Below are 26,154 nucleotides of genomic sequence, written 5' to 3'. Positions count from 1 at the left end.
TATTTAAACACTAATACAACATTTGATTAGTGCAATTCTGCGTATGTTCCTGCCCCATCGATGAAAAGGTCAATATGAGCTCAGCAGGATGAATATAAACCAGTTTTCTACTGATGTAAACTAATAGAAACAGCTACGACTTCCAGAGAAAATCATTTCTGAATCTCCCCTCGTATTAGAAGAACACATACGAATTGATCTGCAGCAGAAATCAATACTGTGCAGGAATGGAGTGAACATACAAGACAATGAGAGGTACCCTTAATAATGACATGCATCCTTTAAAATCACTTAAACAGCTCAACAATGTGCAGTATATATTTTATCCTTACAGCACATTATCACTTTGAATTATTTACTCATGTAGCTCTTTAGTTGGTCGGAACAATGGCGATATTTCTCCTGGGCTAAAAAGCAAAGACAAACAGGACTGAGTAACTGGTGAAAATAACAAAAATGAGGAAAGAGGTGAAGTGAAAATCCTAATTAAGCGAAATCAAATATGAGTTTGCATCAGCAGCCATGTGTGGTTCAACAAAGGGGCAGTCACGACTCTCCGGCCGGCCTCGGAGCTTATATGTGCTGTTTTTAGGGCCATAAGTGAGTGCAGTTAATTGACCTTGTTGTCAAGGATTTGATGTTGTCCAGAGGCCGTTTGGCTAATCATGCTAATGCGTCCATCTGCTAAAATAAGATTCCTCTTCAATTAACGTGGACAACAGATTAGCTCATACAGCAGTCGGCCTCCCCTGATCAAGCTCTCAGCCCTCAGGACCTCTTCCTCACTTGCTCCTGGAGTGAAGGTTAAGTCTGACTCAAGGTTGAGATGCTACAGGTCTCTTGCCCCGACATCACAAGCATGGCCTTAGGGCTTCCTCTCCGTACCCTACAGCAACGAGAATGGCCTCTTAATATGACTGCTTGGCTTGGTCATGCTACTCACCGCTGGCATCAGCAAAGGTCCTTACGGAGCAAAAATGAGCAAACTTCCTGTGAGAAGGCACAAGGTTCTTCACAGCCTCTGGGGCCATATTCACAGTCCCATTGACAGCAGCAAAGATATATTAAACCCAGAGGCAAAAGAAGCCCATGGACTAAACATGGTGAAGCCTTGAATGCTGGAAGGTCCGTCAGACAGAGAGTAAAGATTAACTGCAGCCTTATGCAGACCTTTCTGAACAGTAGCTTTGTTCAGACCTGCAGGAGGCTCAGACGGTCTAAAACGACACGACGAGTCATTGCATCCAGTCTTTAGATGGACAGAAGTGTTTTGTTGCCACTCTGCGTATGAACAGGGAAGAAAACAGGAAGAAATACACAGTGATGCACTACGACAACGACATCAGCCTCTCTGACGCAGACAGACGACATTTAGCTTTAATAAAGGTGCCGTTTGCTGCAGGGTTGCGTTCAGGTGCATCGCGCAGGTGTCCTCGTCCATGGGCGAGTTACTCTCTAATGTCTAGTGATGAAGGCTGCGTGAAGGCACCGCTGTGATCAGCAGGTGTCTTTAGATTTGCCAGTCTCAGCCATGTTGATTTGTAACACTTAAGAAATCAACACATTATTTTAAGAATCAAAGTAATCAACACGGTCTCAATCATTTCTGAATCCAGTGACAAAAGAAAACTGCGGTTTGTTAAAACTTTCGCAGGTGTGGCCGCCAACTCCAGCAGTTATAACGAGACTAATCACAGAGCTAATCGCAGAGATCTGACAACGAGGCAACGTCACTAAAAACAGAGTGAGCCGGGCTTTAAACAGCCCCCAGGTCAGCTGAATGTATGTGGGAGATAAAACTAAGGCAGACCTTCTGCTTCCGGCTCTGTAAATGTGACCAGCTCTTACCTGAATACTAGCAGGACACATGTTGATGGACTAAAGAGACCGGCCAGCTTCTCATGAGGCCGAGATCCATCTGAACAACCACAAACAGAAAGCAAACATCTGTCAGCACTAAAACCAGAAGGTGCCGTCCGGCTCCACGTCTTCATTCTGCTGCCGTCAACCAGCTTGAGTCATCGTACCTGATCCTGACAAAGACTCCGCTGCACCTCATGGACACAGTGGACCAGGCCAGCAGGCGTGAGCAGACCAGACCCAGATCACCAGATCAGGGCCGGGGGTGTAGATTATCAAGATATGAGGAAAAAAACCTCACCAGAGGATGATGCTGGAGGGGCTTTTCACTCCTGTTCCAGCCCACTCCCACAAAAATCTCCCATTTACTAAAAATATGAGGAAAAACCTCCTCTGAGTTCAGAAAATGGAAAAATTTCCCTCAAAATTCATCCAAATGGCTCATTTTACACAAACGTCCTGCAGACATTGTGTCCGATGTTTGGATTAATGCTGCAGTTTATCTGTTTTTTTTCTGTTACTGTTCTTCATAGAACATAATGTGAAACATGCATCAAACAGGTCGTCAGCTTACTCAGTGTTACTCAGCTTACTCGAAGACTGAAATGAATTCATCCAGTGAGGCGAGTGCAGTCCCTTCATTCGTAATCACAGCAGTTCTCTCTCATGTAAAACCACGAGAATGAACGTCGGCCGCTCAAAGTATAATCATATAAAATAAACATTAAAAATGTCAAAATGACCCACTGAGCACAAATTGCCGTTGAAAACAAAGCAGTCATAACAAATGCTGAATGGCACAGAGCAATTTTCTGCCGGAGTCAAACAAACAAACGTCTGGGTGCTGCTTTAACTGCTCCCATGAATAACGAGTCCAGCTGGAAGAGGAGGCTCGACGGCGCCTTGTGACAAAGTCTGAAATCAAAAGTGAGTGAGGGGTTTCCACTGACGTTAAAACCAGTACAAAAAAACAAGAACCAGCACGAGCAGCAGCTCAAAAACAAGCTGAGGGAAGAAGTTCAGCAAATAAAAACGAACAATTTCAACATTTTGGGAGAAACGTGTGTTTTTTGCAGTAAGTTTGACGAGAACATCGATCACACGCTCATGTCTGTTCATTAACCCGGCGCAGTCCTGTTCAGACTGGTACCAACACTTTTCCTCATAAACCTGTGATAGATGAGAACTTGTAACCACGGCAACGTTACACACCAGAGATGGAAAAACAGAAAATTAAAAACTGAAAATGTTAAAATGAATAAACGACAGATGACTGTGTTGGTACGAGCGCCGCAGCCTCGTCTCTATAGCAGCTGATCGTGAGCTGTTAACGACCGGACTTATCCTGATCAGCTGAGAGCTTCAGGAGCTCCTGGTTCTGGTTCGGGTGTTGGTGGACCTGCTGCTGGACTCACTGCTGCAGAGTGTTCGTCCACATCGGTTGTCTTTTATTATGAAGTGCTGCGTTCTGTTCTGTAGAGGCCAGGAAAGAAAGGCGGCTTCTTCGTCTTATGGTTCGATCTCATGATCTAATGATCGAACTGTTTAAATGTGATGAGAAGATGAAGCAGTCAGAAAGTTCCTGATTGATCCTGACTGAACAGCAGCGACAGATTCATGTGTTCATGAAGTCCCGTCATGTGAACGGAGGTGTTTGGAGAGGAAGGAGCAGTCGGACCTTTCAGTATTTGTACATGAAAAGACTGTTTTCGTACAGTTTCTCTCTCGACTGACTGCATCTATCTGCTGGAAGCAGCTGTACCTGTAGCTTACCGACACCTTTTCTCTCGTCGTATTTGGTCATGCAGCGCTTCGTTGAGGTCCGGCACAGATCGTGTTCTCGGTTGAAAAAGTCAGGAGTGACTTGGAGCTTGAGAGAGGTCGTGTGTCCTTTGGTTGAGGGTCGAGAGAGATCGAGTTTTGTTTAAAATCCTGCTGAATTAACGTCCTCACAAAGCACAATTAGTAAAACCAAGTCGTGTTTGAATGTGAAACCTATGATTCCCGATAATTTCCTTTACGGTTGTGTGAAAAAATGATGCTTCGGAGCATTACTCTGCATAATGGGACCTGCTCTAATTGCAGAGCGAGGGCAAGTAGTTTAATTGTGGCGAGCTGTTACCGGTGGCCTAATTTCCTGAGTGCCCTTCAGGGTCGCCATCACCACAAGAGTTTATGAGTCGGCTCTTCGGCGGTCCCACAATCAATAAATCGTTCTTAAACACTCGTGGTTCACCTGTTGATGTCAGGTGGCAAAGGTTTGCTTTGCAGAGCCTCTTCATGGCCTCCTAATCTTAACGGCCTCTGAATAGTCAGTGGCTGAAAGGTGTGTGAGTGCAGACGAGGACGCTTCGTACGGAGTTCTTTAGATTTTGCTGGCAGATAATCAGATGTTAATGTAGTTTCTGTGCACATACAACAGATAAATAATCTATTATTCGTTTACAGATATCTCAGCCTTAACCCTACGAGCCTGCAGGTTAACACATAAAGACGCGACTGCATCACTGTCGACGCATCGAACGCATCGCCAAGGACACCTGCAGCAAACCGACTGCTGCGGCTTTATTAGCTGCAGCCATTTGCTGTTCCAGAGTCAGCTGAGGTGTAATGAATAGAACTTCTTTCTATTTAAGTTATTCAAGGATATTGAGTAATGAGTCTATAAGAGACCAACTGGCACACACATTAAACATGAACCCAGAAGTACATTTTCTATGACTGATAGCTCGCCTCTGGTCTTCACGCTCTAATCAATAGCAGTATCACCTTTACTTATTTAAGATGTTGGCTCATTATGTACAGCACTTGAGGTATAATGAGAGCCCGAGGTGAAAATGTAATTAAAAAGATAATATCTTCCTCCACTCGAGTCATCTGCTGAATACTGAATATTATAGGTGTGTTAATGTCTAAAGTCAAGGCTCACTCATGAGCGTTAAAAATGAATGGAGAAATACATTTTTCTGTCGCGTCAGTTCCATCTCCTGCGCTGGAATCAATAACTCTCCCTCCATTTATTTAAGATGTTGGTTAAAAAGGTTCACCGCTCTCGCCGAGCGGGGGAGCACAGATTGATTTTCAGGGTGTAAATCTTGTCAAATTTATTAAAGCCTTCACGCCGCTTCTCAAGATATGACCCTATTTTTGTGTTAATTAGAAGCGCTTGTTTTATACTGCATGTTCACGCCGGTTTATGCACGTGATAAAGAATCCATGACGTCTGCGCCTGCCGAGGTTGAGTTTTCAGCATCAGAGAACAAGTGGAAGTGGATAAAAGCTTGTGTTCCTTCGTCTCCCCGTTTCCATCCAAACGCGCTCATCGCATTCAACGATGCAAAGTTCGGTGAAGCTGAACCTGTGGAGGCCATGCTTGTTGGCAGCAGCATTCAGCTCAGCCCTGCGCTGCTCTGAGCATCCTCCACACTGCAGACAACGTCCTCCGAGATGATGGTGGTGTGCTGAAGCGGTCAGCGATCTGCCCTTTAACTGGAGCCCATCGAGCTTTTCATAAGCACAACCTGAGCCTTTATTCCCCGAGGAGGGGAGGTTATTATGGTCCCTGCTGTGTTTCCTCGTGAGGAGTCGCAGCCTGAGCGCCAGCTATCATCTCTGGACACACTCACATAATAATAACAGTAATCCATCAGGAGAGAAGACTGAGTCCACTCGTTAATAAATTAAAGTTCATTGGATCCAGAGACAAACGCAGAAACTCGAAGAGAACGATTTGTCAAAACAATTAAGATAAGGCGTCAGAGAAATTAACGCACATTAATTGCGTTCTACGAGCCCACCTGTCATTGACCGTGCAACCACCCACAGCAGCTCTGTCAAGATGATGGAGGCTGGTATACAAAACGCTGTTTGGCCCAGTGAAAATTCTCATTTAAACAGCTCAGATGGAAACTGAGAGCGGCTTCTGAACTGAGAAATGTTCGCACCATCAGAGAACCTCCTCTGAAATATCACCTCAACGCGGCGCTGTTAGCGGCGAACTCAGAGCTCAGAGCTCAGCTCTGTCTCCTACAAACTGATTTACATTCATAAGTACGTTTTGCTGGAGCGTCTCTTTGAGTGAGTGAGGTGCAGGACTGTGACACCAGAATCCAAAGTTCCCGTCCAGAGTGCGATCAGGTTCAGGTAGCAAAGGCTCTGTGGTTCAGGGAGAGGTTTTAATTGTCTGAAGTCACTGCTGACTCTCTGTGTGCAAACAGACCATGATCCTAACAGACTGCTGCCATAATGCTGTCGTCACTGAGTGGACAGTTCATTGACTCATTATCTTCAACACCAAACGTCTTGTGTTGGCGTTAAAAACTTTGTTTCTGTTGCCAGCTAGCCGCATAGAAACTGAGGCTTGTGGAGGCGGAGCTGATCCAGAACAGACTCTGATGCTACTGAGAGTCTCATCAAGCCACACTCGACACCTGAAGTCTACCTGAGGACCTGCAGTCTACCTGAGGACCTGTTGTCTTCCTGCAGTCTACCTGAGGACCTGTGGTCTACCTGAGGACCTGTGGTCTGCCTGCAGTCTGCCTGCAGTCTACCTGAGGACCTGCAGTCTACCTGAGGACCTGTGGTCTGCCTGCAGTCTACCTGAGGACCTGCAGTCTACCTGAGGACCTGCAGTCTGCCTGCGGTCCACCTGAGGACCTGCAGTCTGCCTGAGGACCTGCGGTCTGCCTGAGGACCTGCGGTCTACCTGAGGACCTGCGGTCTACCTGCATGATGAACAAACTCAGTTCACTCACCAACCAAAAGCCCTTTGAATATTTTTAAAAACTTCTCTGGCAAATATTGATATAAGTGATTAATTAATCACAGAGCATAAAATAAATGTTTTAATTGCTTGACGGCCCCACGATCATCTAAAATATCACAAAGTTGAACTTTAAAGCCTCCCAGAGGTGTAGATCTTAGTGATCTGTGAACCTGTTCAGGCCATCAGAATGAACCTGCAGCCGGTTACTGAGTCCACATCTTCCCCTGTGGTGCGTCACCTCAATATATTAACATTTAGTGTAAAAAATAATACCAACACTGATTATTTTGGACATTAATATCTTTTCTTTTTTATTAAGACAAGAACTCTTCATTGTTTTGTAAAAATGTCTATTTATGAACCAATACAAAATGTGTATGGGAATGTGGAACTCCTTTTCTCCATTAATACACATTAACATTTCCCAAGAACAGCAGAGAGACAAAAAGAATCGATCTGAAAACAATGACTGGTGAAACAATCAAAACTTTCCGGAATCAAACAAGCTTCCAAAGGCGGCGGTGCGTTGAAAGTGACAGAAGTACAGCCACAAGTTTCTGATCCTGCGTCATTCCAATAAACAGTGTACTCTTTATGACCCATGTCAACACAAAGCAATACTCAACACATCGTTTACAGTGCACCAAATATTAAGGAAAATACAGAAAACATGTACAACATATATGCAAAATATCAACAATTTTGCCTCTTGGATCTAAAAGAACGTGTCGCACTCGAGTCGATGGCGATGACGATGATGCATTGTACTTGCTTTAATGTCATTTATAGGTGGGACCTAAACTTTGCATTCTACCTGAGATGCAGTCACATCGGTCAGCAACGCATGAACCAGAGACGGGACAATATCAAAAGAATTTAATGTGGAGAAAACTACATCAGTTACACTGGAAGTCCATTTTTACTGTACTGGGCATTTAATAGAAAACAGTGATACATACAAGAACCTCAGATATCATTTGGCTGTTGACTTCAGGTCGAATCCTCACATTTCTGAACATTTCATCCTCCTCAAATGTTGTTTTGCTTTGTTCCTTTTCATGTTGGAACTTTGGGAGAGTCGAAACTCTCATCGTAAATAAAAGATTTGGAGAGACGCTCCTGCCGTTCCACAGAGTTTAATATTCACAAATAAAATATTAATGCATCGACCGTAAGGGAGAAGACAATATTCAGTTCTATTCCTTTATTGGCAAGTACACATTTTGAAGTCTGATTTAAATGGAAGCTGCCACATGTCACTGAAGCGAAATAGTGCTCACTGTAAATACAAATCACACAATCTCAGTCTCACAAACGAAGTGACATCTGCTCTGTGATCCATAAAGCAACGATAACAAGTCAGTTAATAGTTTCATCAGACACCAGACCGCAAAACATCGAACCGAGTCAGAACCCCTCCCCGCCCCCACCCGTCCACGGAACAAACACAAAACAGTGTCATCAGCATACAGTGTTAACTTAGTGGTAATTCCTTCGCGAGTACAGAACTTTTAAATTAACTCAAGTTTTCACAGAAGGATAAACGGTTGGAGAGAGTTGGACTCAGCGTCTTTGATATTCGTCTGCAACATCACTCCTGCAGCCCACGAACACAACGGCCCCGTCCAATGGAAAAGCTAAAAATACGTCCACCGCTCCCGCCCAGCCCGCCTGCTGTCTTCTACGACTGCACAAAAATATTTAGCCACTTTAAAAATGCGTTATCTGCTTGGGAAAAGTGAAATACGACCCCGAAGCCGCGATATGGAACGACTGAATGCTGCCTTCATGCATGACTATGACATATTAAAGCTATCACGTTGTTAATGTGTTGCGATCTGAGCTGCGCGCTGAGAAATTCCAATCAGATGCATTAACACGGCGACGAAGTGCTGAACCTTGGGTACGAGTGTCCACACAGCAAACAGCACCATGAAGTCCTGCAGAGTCCAGAGTCCTGGGATATGACTCATATGGATATGAAAGATAAAATGATATTTGTGATAGATGATAATGCAACAGAAGAGTCTGTTGGAGCAGCTGAAGACAACTGAGGCGCAGAAAACACAAGCAAACGAAGACGCTCTCCACCGCTCTGACAGCTCACGTGTTTAATTTGCAGGAAAAAAAAAAAAACTGCATCAAACTAAAAGCAAATGAAGAGCCTTCACCAACTGAACGACACGTACAGGCAGAAAGGCACAAACACAGAAACACTTCAGCTGTTCAGAGCAGCTCACTGGGAGGACGGCGACATCCAATAATAACATTCAGCAGGTTAAAACTACGAGACCTTTTCATTCATTCTGTTAGTGTTTAGTTCAGACTTTCCATTTGAAAGAATGTCTTTATTTGCTCGTGTTTCCTGTGTTTGCAGTTTGCTTCGTTATGCTGCGTTTGGTTTGTCCACTCAGGGCTGCTGTAGAAACATGGCTGACTCCCTCTCTGGATATGAAGACTCATTCCAAAGTCACAGAAACACAATTTAAATCTTCAGACATTTCGTTTCTGCCAACTGATCCTCCTGAATCCTCCACGCTGGACCTTTAATATGCTACGCTAACAGGTTTAGGTCCTTTAGTTTACTGATGATACTTTCAACATGATGGAATGTTTGATATTCACAAAACTCACTTCACTGATGTAAAATACTGTTTTCTGAATGTTAAGATGGAAAAAATGTTTTCTGGGATGTTTTGATTTGGTTTATGTTCGTCTGAGTGATTCTGGCTTTCCAGGACATCGAAGGTGAGCGGCACAACCTCGACTCCATCCACCCACAGCTGTCACATTGACTGAGGAGTCGCTGAGCGAGCCGCTTGCTGTGTGAACACATCATAACGACAAACAATGCCATGAATAGACCCTCACTGCCATGTTAAGAAGCCGGGGCATCACTGCGACCCGTGGGATTACCACCGCCGAGCACGACACGTGTATTAAGTTCACTTACAAACAGTTAATTACTTTTGGCGTTCCCCAGGGCTCCCCAGCTGCCACAGCCAAACATCCTCATTCAGTTTTGGCAGGTGATACGTAAAGCGAGATAGAGGAGCAGAAAGAACGCATTCAGCAGGTACACACATGCAGAAAACCGTTAAATGACTCAGCACCCGGGCTGCCGCATCGAAGCGAAATAAATATGCGGGAGGTGTGATGGACGTGGAAAGACTGGCCGGTCTCTCAGAACAGTTTGAAGACGCGTCCCAAACGTTTGCTTGTTACAGTTTGACGAAACTCACAATGAGCGTGACACAATAAAACCCACAAAGGTACTCCGTTGTAATTCTAATAAGTTGTAAAAAATATTTCTTAGTAAGGATTAGTGTACAATACAGCTGTGATTCCATTGGCTTGTTTACATCGTGTGTCTATGAGATAACATGACCCTCTGATGGGAGAACCTGGACTGTCGCGGCCGTTCTTTATGAAATAAATAAATCTGCTTCAGTTTGGATTCAGGCTGTTTCAGTTCTGTGCAGCACACCAGCGTCTCGCTGTTGGTTGGCCGATATTAATAACAAATGTTTTTCCGACAGCCTTTTATTACTGAGGCGTTGTGACTGAGAGTCCGCCCAAACCGTTTTTAAAACAATTTACATTTTCTTACTTTCCCATTTGTAAGAAAAAATATTGTAGAGTGAGGGCAGATGGAAATCAATTGAATCTCATCATTACAACTCAATAAAAGCCGGTGGGAGAACAGGGCTTCCGTTCAGCCAAATAAAAGAGAAATAGTTGTAAACAGAGGAAGAAATCAGAAGAATGAAATGGCAGCGCGGCGAGGAAAAATAACGCACGAGTTGTCTTTACTAAGAAAGGTGATTGTTTAAGAGGCAGGAGAACGATCCAGAGTCCAGGAAGGTCAGGATGCTAACACCTGCTCGTCCTGTCACCTGAGAACAGCACAGAGACAGATATTTACTGTCTGAGCTTATTCTGGATCTGATGCAGCGACACGGGGAACCGCGATGCATCAACTTCAGAATGAGCTTCTATTGACAAAGAACAATAAAGATTTGTCTTTGTGCTGCGTTCAGGTGAATCCGGGTCAGAAAGGATCAGCGGACCCTGTTTGTGTTCAGGTTTCAGCGTCCTGACGTCGTTGGCGTGGAGCTCGTACGTTCTCTCTGAAGAACAAACTGAGGCTGGACTGAACCGACTGGCCCGATAAAGTCACGCCGTGGGATCCCTCGCTGCCTTCTTTTGGATTATGTTTTGACGTGGTCGTGTTCGGGAGGGGGCGGGGAGGACGTATACAGTACATCAAACCTGTTTCTCATTTATGTCCTTTGTACAATGATATGTAAAGCATTCCATGCATTTTTGGAGCTGTCAGAAGTCGAGGGAGAAACAGAGGGAGGTGATAAAATCACAGTTTACTGGAACGAGCTGAGTGATGCAGGAGAGGAGGCGTGTGTGCACACACATTTAGGGAGGTGAATAAAGTGGCTGTGTAGTTTTACCCTCATACAAAAGCCAACAGCACATTGATAATTACGAGTGGGAAAGATGAAACGGGAAGAGGGGGAGCAACACGGTTATGCAAATGAGGATCAACACAAATCCAAAGTATGGAGAGAACAAGGCACAGAATTTTCTGCAAATGGTTGAACTGAAACAAATTCGTACCAGCAGTTAGGGAGGTGTCGAATGGTGAAGCTCTCTACAGTGATTTCTGGCAACGTCTGGCGCCCCTTCCCACCCCCGACCCGTCCCCCTCCGAGTTTACCGAAAACCCTCCCCCTCCCCCTTTTTTGTCCTTTTTTGATTTTTTTTTTTTTTTTACACACAAAACATTCCATCTACATCTGCAGACTAGACTAAACAACGGCTTAAAACCAGGCCTTTCTTTAAAACCCCAGCGCTCTTCTACTCCTCGACCCCTCTACTCTCACTAAAAGTGATCCTGAACCAGCTGAAATCCCTCCGCGGACCCCCCCCCCCTCCCGTGCCCCGGCCCCAAAAACAGCTCGGTGTCCCAAAGAGGACACTGGAGTGAGGGTCTGGCTCGGATTAGATGTAGTACTCTTTCTTTTCGTCCGAGTTGGTGTGGCCGCCCTCTGCGTTGATGATGGCCGTGTCCGCGTCCGCTGCATCGTCCGCCCCTTTGGCTTCGTGCGTGAAGTAGGTACCTGAGGAGGAGGAGGGACGAAGGACAGTGTCACAGACTGGATGATAGCCTGCTGCTTAGATGATACAAAAGATTAAAATGTGGCTCTACATCCCACAGCACCTAATTATGCAAATCTTTCTCCGTGTGTCCGTTTACACAAACCCAACACCAGCAAGCCGGAATATTCAGACTCTACGCGACTTTCCCTCTTCTTCATCGACGGCTGGCACGTGAAAATCAGGGCTCAGACACGATGTTTGTGTGGAGAAGAGCAACGCTCACACTTTCAAATTAACCGTGTCAAGTTCAGCCAAAAAAAACCCTGAATGTAATCAGTGGCGTGCACAGACTTTTTGAAGGGCAGGGGCGAAAAGGAAAAAAGGGCACATATAGTGTGTCCTCGCCACTGAAGAGGGCACTTTAACACGCATGTTTTGGCTCCCAGGGGGCACTTTAGCACGCGTTTTGGCTCCCAGGGGGCACTTTAGTGTGTGTTTTGGCTCCCAGGGGGCAATTTAGCACGCGTTTTGGCATCCAAGAGGGCACTTTAGAGCGTGTTTTGGCTCCCAGGGGGCACTTTAGCGCGTTTTTGGCTCCCAAGAGGGCACTTTAGCACACGTTTTGGCTCCCAGGGGGCACTTGAGAGTGCGCTTTGGTGTCCAAGAGAGCACTTTAACACACGTTTCGGCTCTCAAGAGGGCACTTTAACGCCCGTTTTGGCATCCAAGAGGGCACTTTAGCACGTGTTTTGGCTCCCAGGGGACACTTTAGCGCGCGTTTTGGTGTCCAAGAGGGCACTTTAACACACGTTTTGGCTCCCAAGAGGGCACTTTAACACCCGTTTTGGCATCCAAGAGGGCACTTTAGCACGTGTTTTGGCTCCCAGGGGACACTTTGGCACGCGTTTTGGCATCCAAGAGGGCACTTTAGCGCGTGTTTTGGCGTCCAAGAGGGCACTTTAGCACGCGTTTTGGCGTCCAAGAGGGCACTTTAACACACGATTCGGCTCCCAAGAGGCCACTTTAGCACGCGTTTTGGCATCCAAGAGGGCACTTTAGCACGTGCTTTGGCTCCCAGGGGACACTTTAGCACGCGTTTTGGCGTCCAAGAGGGCACTTTAGCGCGTGCTTTGGCTCCCAGGGGACACTTTAGCACGCGTTTTGGCGTCCAAGAGGGCACTTTAGCGTGTGTTTTGGCTCCCAGGGGGCACTTTAGCGCGTTTTTGGCTCCCAAGAGGACACTTAAGCACACGTTTTGGAGTCCAGGAGGGCACTTTAGCGCGAGTTTTTCAAAAACTGGGCCACGAGGCGGGGCAGTCCCCCCCCCCCCCCCATCCCCCCCCCGTAAACGCCACTTAATGTAAAACTCCAGACCGAGTGAGGAGGGGCGATGATAAATGTGGGGAAAATCAGTGTGCTCTAACAGAACTGTGGTGAAAGAGAAGAAGGAAAAGTCAAATCCTGTTTTTCCTCTTGTTTAACGGCAGGTTTTTATGACCGAAGACAAAAATATTGAATCTTTATTTTTCCACTGGCTCGAGCAGCCATCCAGCTATCAGCCATCTGACACAGTTAATCCAACCCTGCTGTCCGTAGCTGCTTCGCTGTTTTGTTGTATTGTTACTCTGGAAAGTTTCTGACTGGCGGAGTTAAAGGTTGCCTCGACATCCTGAACCCTGAGCGACGTCCTCCGGCTCCAACACTCACTCTAAAATAAAAATCGGTCTTTCAGCTCTTCGCTATCATTACTGCTCTTTTATGAATATTCATATCCGGCAAACAGCTTTCAACTCGCAGCGTGCCATCAGTCGACGTGGCCTCCACTTCATTTGTTTATCTGCATCTTATTGCAGTTTTATATTGAAAAAATCATGTGAACAGCAGAAACAGCGGCACAGTGAATCATAGCACCAGTTAATTACTGCTGGTTTTAGTAGCTCCGACCTCCATTTTCATCAGTTATGATGAATTTACAGTCACCAGAGTAACTGCTGAAATCTGACAGCATGTGATCATCATGTCACCTGATGGTTTGTCACACAGAACAACAGTTTTGCAAGGTGATTGGATGAACCACCTGTCAATCACTGGCTAACCCTGTGACTCTCTTGCTCGGTCAGAAGAGCAAAAATATCTTCTCCGTCAAAAAAAGCCTCCAGCGTCGTTCTTCGCTCCTTCGATGAAGAAAAACTGATGCTACGGTAGCTTCTATGCTAACCTCCTCTGTGGTTTTCAAACACATGGTCACGCTGTGGTCGCACCTAAACCGTGTCCACATAACAGGACGCCTGGAGAGACGGATTCTCGGGTCACGGAAGGCAAATCATCACTATGAGCCACCAGACGGATCAGCCACATCATCATGTAAAGGTTATCTGGAGGTGAGACGGTCTGTTAAGGTCAGGTCGGCTAATCATGTCACTGCTTCCTTTGTCTTAATAAGTTTAGATGACCTTATTATTGTCAGAATGTGGCTTCGTTCCCACATCTCAGGATTTACCACCAGGGTGTTTTTAAAGGACCGGCTGACTCCATGTTAAAGTGGCCCGCACGGTGACCCGATGAGCAAGAAGCCGTGAGAACGCGACCTCTGCGCCGCCCTGCTCGCTGACCTCTCAATAATAACCTCTCAGTAAGAATTCTGAGTGCTTCTTCGTGGCCTCGTTCATATTGTAATATTTATCGGTTATTGACCCCAGACTCCTTCAGAGGTGTCAGGGTTCAGCCAGAGATCTCCGCTGACCCTAGAACCGATCCTGAGTGTGGGCGCACCACATGTTAGGCCTTCAGTGTTAATAAATCATCTAAGAGTCACTGGACGGAGGAAAACATCCTGAACCAGTTCAACATGCTGTTGTTTCAGCAGCAGGATACAGAAATGGCCTCATTTACACTATTTCCTCTCTGACGAGGTTAAAGCATCTGATTCCATTTCCTCCTCCATTAGAAACATCATCACAGTCTGAAACTTGTTTTAGATTCTAATTATTTCTTGGTCTTGAGGGCAGCAGGTTATATTTCCTTAATAAGCATCGTTCCATTAGTCGAACAGCATCGATTCTAGGATGTAAAAAAGTTTTTTCCAGAGGAAAAGTTGAGTCAAAGAGGACACGCTGATGAACTGCTGAAGCCACGTGGAGGATGAAGTCTACAGAGGAGGAGGAAGAACTGGTTCTGAAGATGCTCTCTTCACTGTTAATGCTCAAAATGCCTCAACATATGTCATGATGCTTCAGGTTTTTTATGATTTACCCATCAGTTTTTTCAGCGCTCTGATGAACCATGTTCTTGTTTCTATAGTTTGGGGTGATGTTGCTCTTTGTGTGTAGCGATCATACATCAAAAACTGACCCAGAATCAGAACAGGACTTCATCCTAGCTGCAGATTCTGTCCAGCTTCGCTGTGTTTGGTTTCATCTGTGTAAATAGAGACAGCTTTATTTGTGAAGTAGCCCAGTAAATGCATCCTCCTGGCTTTTATATATTTATCATCCCGGCTCAGTTTCTGCATCCTGTCTTGTGTTGTCCAAATAAAAATGAGGAGATTTATTTGCCAGGTGGCTGTTAGTCAGACTTGAACCGGGCCAGTTGTATCTTCAGAGCGGACCCAGCTCAGGTTCCCCACAGCTCCTCCTTAAACCTAACAATGTGGCCCAATGAATTTCAGTCAGGGAGACAATCGAACGTGTGAGCGCCGGTCATAAAGCTGCATGTGCAGGTGCTCTACCTTTGTGTCTCGCAAAGTAACGCCCCAAGACGATGAGTAGACAGAGCATGGCGAAGACGACCACGGCCACCACCCCGCCAATCACTGCGTGGTCCACCGTTCTGGGGGCTCCTTCTCCGGCTCGTGAATCTGAAAGCAAAGGAAGGCCAAACTCAGCGTGGACAGACAGAACTGCACTCTGTTACACTGTGGGGGGAGCGGTCAGACACCACGTCCCTCCTGAGATGTCCCGAGACAGAGACCTGCTGCAAACGGACGTCTGACCATGTGGCTGACTCGCTCGCCTGTTGCCGTGTTCATAACCCTGAACCCAGACCAGTGCTTTCCTGAAGTGTTTTTTTCTTAGAAAGTTGAGTTCTTGCTCTGATCCTTTACTCACTTCAGATGTAAAGTAACACAGGTTCAACGCTTTGCAATGTGTGTTCACGACTTTTGGACAATCTGTTAATGTCAGTTAAGGGCAGTAACATCTGGAACAACATACCATGTACAATAAGAGAATGCCCCACCTTCAAGGACCACCTCAACAACTGGCTCAAAACAAACCAACACTGGTATCATGGCCAGGCCGACCTCTCGCAGATGTATGGATGTATGTACCGCGCTCTGTGACTGTCCGCCATTCTTTCCACTGTCTTTGTTGTTGTTGTTGTGCAGTGCATGCCTACATATACGTATGTATGCATGCACAACGCACTGTACTGCACTGTGATGTATTATCTTTGTGTACTTAATTGGGCCACCACATGTGGATCTATTTAACTATCCATGCACTTGCACTTTAACAACTGGCACTTTATAGAATCACACTGCACTTTATGTCGATGTATGAATGGGTATTTTAATGTGAACTCCTTGTGTACTGTTTTTATTATATTCCTTCTTTTCTTTTCTCGTCTACCTCCTGTGTGTCTGTCGTTCTATTACCTGCCGAGGGACTACGGATGTAAATTAGCAGGCTTGCTAACTCCGACACATTTACACATGCACTCACATGCTGATGTTCATTAATGTGTGCTGTCCCTTTCAAATAAATAAATAGATAAATAAAATTCTTTTGTTTGCTTCCAACTAGCAAGAGGTAAGAGGAGGTTACCTCCTGGGACCAGTTTAGCTCCTTTTTATCTGGCTGATATGTTAATAACTGCTCTACAAAACTGCCACAGCAACAACAGTTTAGATTGCAATCAGGAATTGATTAAACTGAGCAGGAATGAATTATTCCTGCTGGACTGCCAGGAATCACCCATTCACCAGATTTACAGAGAAAATGATCCAAACAGGTGTTTGGAGCGTTCCACATCTTTCCCAGTCTTTAGCTGCTCCTGTCCCGACGTGTTTGAAACGTGTTGCTGCATCAGATTCAGAATCAGCAGATATTTACAGAAATCAATGAAGATGACGAGCTCAGACAGTAAATATACTCAAAACCTTCCTTTTTCAGAAAGCTGATCCAGACTGATCTTATCTGATTTTATCTGCTGACTGTTTTTATTGTTTTGCTGTGTTGCTTGTTTTTACTGTTATTATTGCTTTTATAGTTATTGTTGCCTGTACTGTGCACTTTGAGATTTCTATTCAAATGTAAAGTGCGTTATAAATAACATTTCTTATTATTATTATTATTATTATTATATTTTGTGCTGTTTTTAATTGAGTTCATGTGAAGAAGGATCAGCAGGTGATCACATCCTGTTTGATGTTTTCCACAGCGTTCAGCGTTTCTGGAATCAGGGCTGTATATAAAATCTGTATTTCATGCTTGTTTCTTTTCCCACTGCAGTCTTCTTCTTGTGGTTCTTATGAATCCCATCAGCGCCGTCTACGCCTCCTTTTCAGACGTGGAGAATTTTCCCTGCAACACTGACAGTGGCAAATAGTTTGACCTCAGACTATCCAGCGGAATACATAATCAACCTCTGTTAACACGTCTCCCTTCAATGCATACGCAGCGCGGAGCGAGGCGCACCACGCCGGCGCCAAACGCCGAAAACAACACGTTTACAGCAGAATGTGCAACATCTGCATCTGACAAGCAGGCACAAAAGCTTCAGTGTTCCACCTTTGCTCTACAATCTATTACATGCAGTATGTTCTTCATCGCCCTTAAGTTTAACGCAGCTGTGCACACAACAGAACCGTCACAGATTAGTCGTGAACAGTAGAGCAGAGTCTACAATAGTTGATAGTAGTTAGTTGAGAAGGCATTAAGTAAATAAAACGCCTGGAATTGGCCCCTGAAGCGCTTGGCTGTGATGCTATGTGAAAGCTATTGATTGGCTGTAGGTATCCTTGACAACCCAAAGTTATTATCTGTTTGTGGCCAATCACAGCACAAAGGTGGAGCACATGTTTTCATCGCCACGGGACGGGTGGGAGATTCACGTGGCTAAATGTGGTGCTGAGATGTGACAATGCGACCTTCACGTTGCTGATGCGTTCAGGTGCTTCTCACCTGTTCAGATGCCATGAAGCCACACAGGTACAGCTAACGACTTCATTTATAGACAAGAGGAAATGGAAGAACAAGTAAAGTCAGGAGACCGACCAAACAGCCTCTTCTTAGCAGTCAGGTCACGCGGAGCAGCCCCCACCATCCATTAGCTGTAGTAACTGACTGGAGCCCCCCCACACGCCTCTCCAGCTACTTCCACACTCAAGGGATTTGCTGAGTGAGCTCCAGGAAACGGGAAGAGCCGGCCACAATTTATTAACAAATAACAGAAACAGAGAGAGAAACATGGTGGATAACAGCAGCTACCGCCCACCTCCACGCTCCCGCATTACCCGACCCGCAGGAATAAAAGAGGTGGTGGGGGGGTGGCAGAGCAGTGCTATCTGTCAAACCCAACAAAACATGACCTGATAGATCTAATAGGTTATTTTGACTTCAGATTTTCTTTTTTAGTGCTGGGCAGATTCAATTAAACGGAGCAGGAATCCTTCTGACATCCAATTCGCTCTTGTCAGGCTGCTAAAGCTGTGCTTTAACACACTTTTCTATTACGATGTTAATGTGGACTTTGGCTTTGGGGGAGGTGGCGGAGCGTGGAGGTGTGAGCGGTGCGGTCAGGGAGGCGGGGGCGGCGGCAGAGAATCGTTTTTGGTCGTCTGCATCAAACTTTGCTGGTTTAGACTAATTTAAAAGGTGTTTGCATCATGTGATCTGATGCCTCAGTTCATACGAACATCTGTAAGTGAACAAGACGACCAGGACCGGCCCGCATGCTGGAGGGAAAGCCCCCCCCCCCACAGGATGCTTTAATGTTAGAAATCCTGTCTGACAGCTCGTTATATGATGCTCATATTGAGAGAAGTATTCAAACCTTCCATCAAAAAGAAATATTTCAAGCCCATTCCACCAAATCTCACTCTGACATATCCGGTTTATTTGGAAACTTTGTGATCTTCACTAGAATTTAAAATAAAAAGGTTAATTTTCAAAATACCTGTCAAAGACACAAAGATCAAGAAAACGGTCAACAGAGTCTGCAGGAAACATCTTCTGAGGACACTGAATCAATCATCTCAAACACAGCATAAGGCCCCAGCTGGAAGAAGCCTAAATATTTGGATTATGTGATAGAAGTGATATTTAGCACCACCTGGTTGCATTTCTTCCCGTGTTAACTGAAATGTTCTTTGTTAATTCAAATATCAGTTTCAGTTCCCATCTTCTCTCTATCACTCCAGAAATAATAGAGTAATAATTGAGACGTCAGGAGCCGTTCTGTTCACCTCGTTCCTGACAGACATGACAGGAAACGCCGAAACAAAAGCAGAAAGCTTCGCTCTCACGCAGACGCCTCCTGAAACCCCCCCCAGCACTGAAGGTGCAAACACAATCCATATTCATTGTTGTCACAGGACGACGCTGCAGCGTGATTTTCGTGTCGCGTGTGTTGGCACCAACACGCTCTCTCTCTCTCTCTCTCTCGACTCGCTCGCTGTGTCTTGAACTCCGGCGGTCAGTTACATTAAGAGATCTCGACGGAATGACGAAGCCAGCGGTTTAATTAAAAAGGTTGTCTTAAAGAGGCCTGTTGGTGAGGACAAAGACCGGCGTGGAGGACAGCTGCAGAGGACGTGCTGTCAGTCTGCACGTGACATCAGTGAGCGGCAAAGACCTGCACCTGCTGAAATCCAGGATATTTGTGTTATTATCTCACAGCGGGAGTTAAACCTCAGACTGCGGGTCAGTGTCTTAAGCTTTGCCTCTGGTTAAAAGTCACGTCTGTCATGGAGGAAAAGCACCGAACGTCCACATCAGGCTGGAAAACCGGAACGATCTCATGCTATTAATTACACAACAAGCCGTGTGGGCATTCACTTAGCCGTCATGACTCAAAGGAGACCTCCCAGTAAAGTCTGAGAGCCGTTCCTCCACCACATGAAAGCACAAAACGCATTGAGGACGGCCTGTGATCTGGGTCCAGAGGTGGTCAGGGGGGCCACAGTGAACACGAGTGTAAGTGAAACTGATTTCAATCCACATACAACAAGAACGCAGGCAGAAATAAAACCTGCTGCGAGGCGCCAGGTGGTCACCGTGACGAGTGCGAGCGTGTCTCCGCTGGATAACACGACACCAGGTCTTCATCCGTAAAGGTCTTCATCACGATCCTCAAACACCAGTTGTGACTGCATTCCAGCATCCAGATGAAGCACAGCTGAAATCAGAGCAGCTGCTGGTTTGTTTTATTATTATTGTTCTTTTTTTTTAACTTGTGCAAACGAGAGGAGGAAGGAAGGAAGGAAGAAGAAGAAGAAGGTGGAGGAAGGCGTGATCGCATCTCCAGGTGGGACATATTATAACCAGGTGTAAATGTAATCAGGCTGAATACTATCCAGGTACAGTCTGGATGTGAGACGTATTTTGATGAAGATCAATGGTTTGCTGAGTATCTATAAATATCTGCTTTAGTTCTGCAGCTCAAGCCGTTCAGACCGGAGCCGCTGACAGACCTGGAACCGCTTCCAAACACGATGTGGAGGAATTCCTGTCCGGGTTTTCTCGAGGACTCGAGGTGATTAGAAGCACGTTCCTGCGTGTCGTCTGAACGCTGACACACGGCTCGGCCCCCCTTTGAAAAGAGCCTCAAATATAAATGATTAATCACAAACGAGCTTCAAACAAAGTGTCCACAGGGCTAAACAAAGCATGTAGCAGTCAATCAAGAGGGGTAATTTCAGCAGTGGGTGGGGGGGGGGACACACCCCCCTTAAGTGGGAACGTGGAGTATCTCATTTTCATGGGACGTGTTGACAGAGGCTTGATTTGAGACAGAGGAGATCTCCTAATTGGATCTTCTAATCTGCTAATTAAGCATTAGTGATGTCAGCGGTGTGCCGTGCTGCCTGCAGATAGAGGATCCAGCAGCGATGTGGGTGGGGGGGCTCGTCGGGATCCGTCCACACTGACAGATATGAAGATCGCGCATTGTGCACAGCTCATTCAGATTTCTTTTTCAGCCTCGTGGAGCTCGTTGAGTCTCGAGGCTGCCGGTCTCACGCAGGTTTTGTTGGAGCTTCAGTTTTCTACAGTGAAGGTAATTAAAACTCATCAAAGTTTCAGATGCTCTTTTCAGATCCATTATTTTCACTCAGCTGCATCTGAGCCGCCTTTCACTCGGCACGCTGACATCCGCCCTCACAGAGCGTTTCAGCCTTTACACCTTGTCTTCCTCTCTCGCTGCGCTCCACCTGCTCGCTCAGTCACAGTCGGAGATGGAGGACAAACGAGTGTCTGACAGCAGCTCAACCTCTGCAACGTCTCCACTGTTAGCTTCACATTAGCTGCGATATCTGGTGCTCCGTCTGTGTTAGCATCGAAAGCTTCAGATGGTTAAATTTATGGAGCCAAAGAGATTCAGGTGAAATAAAAGAGCCGGTCAGTGATCAATACTGATCAGACCTCAGCCTGACTGCACTGCTGCCGTCCAGTGTTTGCGTTACACTGTGCTGTGTTCAGATGAATGCTCTGTGTGGATTGGTTCGTGCAGTCATGTGACGAAGGGCTCGCTTCACAGCCGGCCAACCACTCTTTCACCTGCGGCAGGTGAGCGTGTTTACGTTCCAGGATGTTTCTACTAAATGTGCGGCCGTCATGTTGTTTGAGGCCTAAACTCCCCTCGTCCACCTTCACAGCACTGCAGCCAGGATCATCATCATCATCATGTAGAGTCAGATCTGAGGGTTACAAGACAAGACTGTGCCACTCCACTCTGTCCACTCTGTGCTCACTCTGTGCTCAGGGGCATGGGGGAGACAGGCACATGAAGAGGATTTCTGAACATGTTATCTTTACTCTTAACTCTGTATACTTAAGAAATCACATCTCTGTTTATTTAGTGAAATCTCTGTTTACTTAGTGAGTCACATGTCTGTTTAGTTAGTACTATCTCTGTTCTGTTATAGAAATATTTTTAAAAATGTCCTAAGAGTTGGCTGGACACCAATAAAAACACTAGAATAGAGATAACTTGCTAAACTTAGTACAAAGCAGTAACCTGGAAAGTTCCTAAGATCCCAACAGATGCTGAGGCCAGAGGGATCTCAGTGGAAAATTACCAGTAGAAATTAGGTAAGAGATGATTCATTATGCATTAAAGGGGAAGACCCCCCCTCTATGAAAACACCAATAAAATCAGTGTAAAGATGTAACTTGATAAAAAGGATGTGGCCAAACTGTATGGCCAAGCCCCCTGACAAATGTATAAAAGGTGATGTCCAGAACAGAGTTTGAGCCTGGACTTTTTGATCTGTGAAGAGAATAAAGCTCCCTGGACTCAACTCTTCTGGACTCCGACTCTTTTTCCAGACTCTGTGCATTTTTTGAAGAAAAGCTGATTTCTCCTAAGACTTAGAATTTTTAAGATTATAAGTGATAATATTAAGAGTTAAGAATTAGGCAAAGAATTATAATTTGACCCTGATCCAGTCAGTATCTGGTCCTTGGCGAGGCAGTAGGAGATCCCCGTCAATCATCATCACAGATCGTCAGAGCGCCGTAATGCTGAGGTGAACAGGATGCAGGTATTGGATTCTGGACGCCACTGCTCCCTCCGTTGCACTGACGGTGGACTTGATGTTCTACAAGCTTTGGACGTGTTCTTTAATTCATCTGACGTGGAGCTGACTGTCTGCTGTACGTCACCTCTGTCATTCTTCTTAGCGATGCAGCGCTCCTCTTCATCACCGTGTCTTTAACTGTTGGTTTTATATGAATGCATGCAGCTCTTCCTTCCATCCCCGCAGCTTCTTTAAGATTCAAGATTCAAGAGTCTTTTATTGTCTTTGAAATTTGCATTGCAACCCCCATGTTAGGAACAGATAGTAAGAAAGATAAGAAGATACGAAAGAATAAAATTAAGATAACTACACTAAAATTAAATAAACATGCAGTAAAAATATTTGTAAAAGCAATTAAAAATATACTAGAATGAAAATATACTAAGGCAATAAAATATACTAAACAATAAAATATGGAATATCCCCAGTGAAGTGAACGGTAGTGAATGTTGCAGAACACCTGATGAAGATCAGACTGGACGTGTGCGTCCATACAGAAGTTATGAAATGGAATATCACATTTAACATAAAACATAAAAGATCCAGTTTGAAAAGTCGTGTTAGTTGAAAGAATAATCATTTAGTAAACTGACCATGAGAGCATCGCTTCCAGGAAACATGATTTTAATATGTGTTGTGTTTTCATGTTAATTCCACAGATTTCTTTCTGTGCTTTGTCCTCAACACTCGGTTAAAGACTGAATGTGATTAAAGTCCCAGTGAACCTCTTCATTGAACCTATTTAAAGATGTCAGTTAAATCTCTCGCCTCTCTCACCGCGCTGCCTGCATACAGAGCGACTCGGCCTGAGGTTCACTGAGCCTTCTTAAAACGTCACAAGTGCTTCACTTTAAAACGACAGCGGCGCCGTTAAAGACACACGGCCAAAAAGAAAGCAGCTTCAGGGTGAAATAGAGTTGAAATGAAGTGATTAAATGTGATTCTGAAACGTGTCGTGTGATGGGATGGCTTCATTCCTCCCGGTGTCTGTTACAGCACCTCTGCTCAAAGATCTCAGCCAGAACACGTGAGATTACAGGAATTCTCCAGATACTCACTACTTGCATAAAATCGGAGGGTTCTCAAGAGACACGCACATTACGAGCAAATAAATTAGAGACAAATAAAAGAAAAACAGTTCTGAACAGAGGAAGAAGTCACAATAATGAAAAGGCAGCAAGGAGAAGAAAACTAAAGCACCAGAAAGGAAATTATTTAAGAGGCAGCGGAACAATCCTGATTCCAGAAGAGCTGTGACGCTGCGGAAAACCACCTTTCTGACAGAAACTCACCTGAACACAGCACAAAGACAATAAACTTAACATTTAACCTCATCGGCTTCATTCAGCTTCTTTTTCAAACCGGTTGTGACAGTGACGGGGATCTCCTACTGCCTCACCAAGGACCAGATACTGACTGGATCAGGGTCAAATTATAATTCTTTGCCTAATTCTTAACTCTTAATATTATCACTTATAATCTTAAAAATTCTAAGTCTTAGGAGAAATCAGCTTTTCTTCAAGAAAGTCTGGAAAAAGAGTCGGAGTCCAGAAGAGTTGAGTCCAGGGAGCTTTATTCTCTTCACAGATCAAACAGTCCAGGCTCAAACTCTGTTCTGCGCATCACCTTTTATACATCTGTCAGGGGGCTTGGCCATACAGTTTGGCCACATCCTTTTTATCAAGTTACATCTTTACACTGATTTTATTGGTGTTTTCATAGAGGGGGGGTCTTCCCCTTTAATGCATAATGAATCATCTCTTACCTAATTTCTACTGGTAATTTTCCACTGAGATCCCTCTGGCCTCAGTATCTGTTGGGATCTTAGGAACTTTCCAGATTACTGCTTTGTACTAAGTTTAGCAAGTTATCTCTATTCTAGTGTTTTTATTGGTGTCCAGCCAACTCTTAGGACATTTTTAAAAAGATTTATATAACAGAACAGAGATAGTACTAACTAAACAGACATATGACTCAAGTATACAGAGTTAAGAGTAAAGAAAACATGTTCAGAAATCCTCTTCATGTGCCTGTCTCCCCCATGCCCCTGAGCACAGAGTGAGCACAGAGTGGACAGAGTGGAGTGGCACAGTCTTGTCTTGTAACCCTCAGATCTGACACTACAACAGGAGCAACTAAAGATGTGGAACGCTCCAAAAACACCTGTTTGGATCATTCCACAGGTAAACAGGTGGATTGGTAACAGGTGAGAGTATCATGACTGAAAGGCTCAACTTTCTTTTGGTTGATTTTTTTTTTTACTTTTGAGGGATTTTGTTAGTTTAATCTCAAAGGAAAGAGAAATAGCGTCAGTTCATTTTCTCCTCTGTGTTTTAGCCGCGCTCAGACTTTCCCACTGGTTCAAACTGAGGCATTAAACAACAGAAAAGCAGAGACAGAGCTGAAGGATCCAGCAGCTCCCGACTGAACACGCCTACTATTTATAGAAAGATCAACAGGTGCAGACAATGTCCCAATCAACACGAGTGTGAGTCCTTCAACTAATGAGAGCAGAGGGAACAAAGAAAGAAGCATCAACGAACCGCAGAAAAGAAGAAAACGGCGCTCCTGTACAGAAAATCTATGTTTTTAGCCAAATTATTGCACAGCAGTGATTTGCTGGGACTGATGTTACTGTATCCAAAACTTTCTGTAGCTGTCAGGTTGGATAACTCTCTGTCTCACATGGATCCAAGCTGTCGACCACTTCTGTTCATGTGTTCTTCATACGTACGTTTGTTTCAGTTTGAGCTGGAGTTCCTGTTTTTGTGGTTTTCCTCAAATAACACAATAAATAATAGAAACTGGAATGGATTGAATTTTTTAAGCCGAACAATATGATCACAAGGAGGAAAGCAAATGTTTCAACGTGCTAAAATAAGCCAAGAGTGCATTTTATCCAGAGGACGCTTGTTTTTTTTTCTGATGGCGCGATTCATCACTTGTCTAATCATAGCCGGTCTTCATCCAAAACGTAATATAATTATGGGTTATAACTGTTCTCAGGATATTATGCTGTATCTAGGCCATGGCTAGCTCAATAAACACCTTCTAATAATGGCTTTTAGTGGTCTCAGGAGTGACGTATCCGAACACATTGAGGACTCTCTATGGCTCCCAAGGCCAAATGAGTGTGCAGCTTGTTGCAGAGATGCACATCAGTCCTGTTAATGGGGACAGTGTTTGGAAAAAAAGAAGCCCGGTGGAGCTTCTCTCCATCCAGCAGCCTGCTCTTTCTTCTCTCACGCGTGATTATCAACCCCCACCGACACCCTCCTCCCATCCCGCCACCACCGAGCCGCCTCCGGCCTCGGCCATTTCGGCAGCGGCTGAAAAACTCCCCAGGATTGATGCTTGTGGTTGTGAAAGGTGGCCAGAAGCCCGTTTTTTTTTTTTTTTTTTAGCCTGACACCAGAGATCTGAGCAGTCCCTCGTGTTAGAAACTGAAATCTCTGAGCTGAGGTCAAAGAACTGGCTGACATTTGGTGATTCGCTCGTTATAAAGACATGAGAGACATCACATGACCGTCAAAAGGCAGAGAGTAAATACGTAAAAGTGTGTTAAAGTGGTCCAAAGAGGAAAATCTCATCAAGGTCAAAGTCACAGAAATGTAAG

General features: G+C 45.0%; 1 protein-coding gene across 1 annotated transcript in view; it reads right to left on the bottom strand.

The window, feature by feature from the left end:
• Positions 1-11,625: 11,625 nt before the first annotated feature.
• The window catches only part of cadm1a (cell adhesion molecule 1a), a 386,715-nt gene continuing 372,186 nt past the window's right edge, over positions 11,626-26,154 (bottom strand). Inside the window, exons 9-10 of the mRNA XM_041952413.1 lie at positions 15,468-15,596; positions 11,626-11,760 (exon numbers count right to left, since the gene is read on the bottom strand). Coding sequence (XP_041808347.1) covers positions 11,642-11,760; positions 15,468-15,596 — 248 coding nt within the window. The 3' untranslated portion in view covers positions 11,626-11,641. The remainder of the gene's footprint in view (positions 11,761-15,467; positions 15,597-26,154) is intronic.

This window comes from Chelmon rostratus, chromosome 14 (genome assembly GCF_017976325.1).
Source record: "Chelmon rostratus isolate fCheRos1 chromosome 14, fCheRos1.pri, whole genome shotgun sequence".
In the NCBI taxonomy this organism is placed as follows: domain Eukaryota; kingdom Metazoa; phylum Chordata; class Actinopteri; order Chaetodontiformes; family Chaetodontidae; genus Chelmon; species Chelmon rostratus.
Note: the sequence above shows the minus strand (reverse complement) of the source record. Positions and strands in the feature narration are given on the sequence as shown.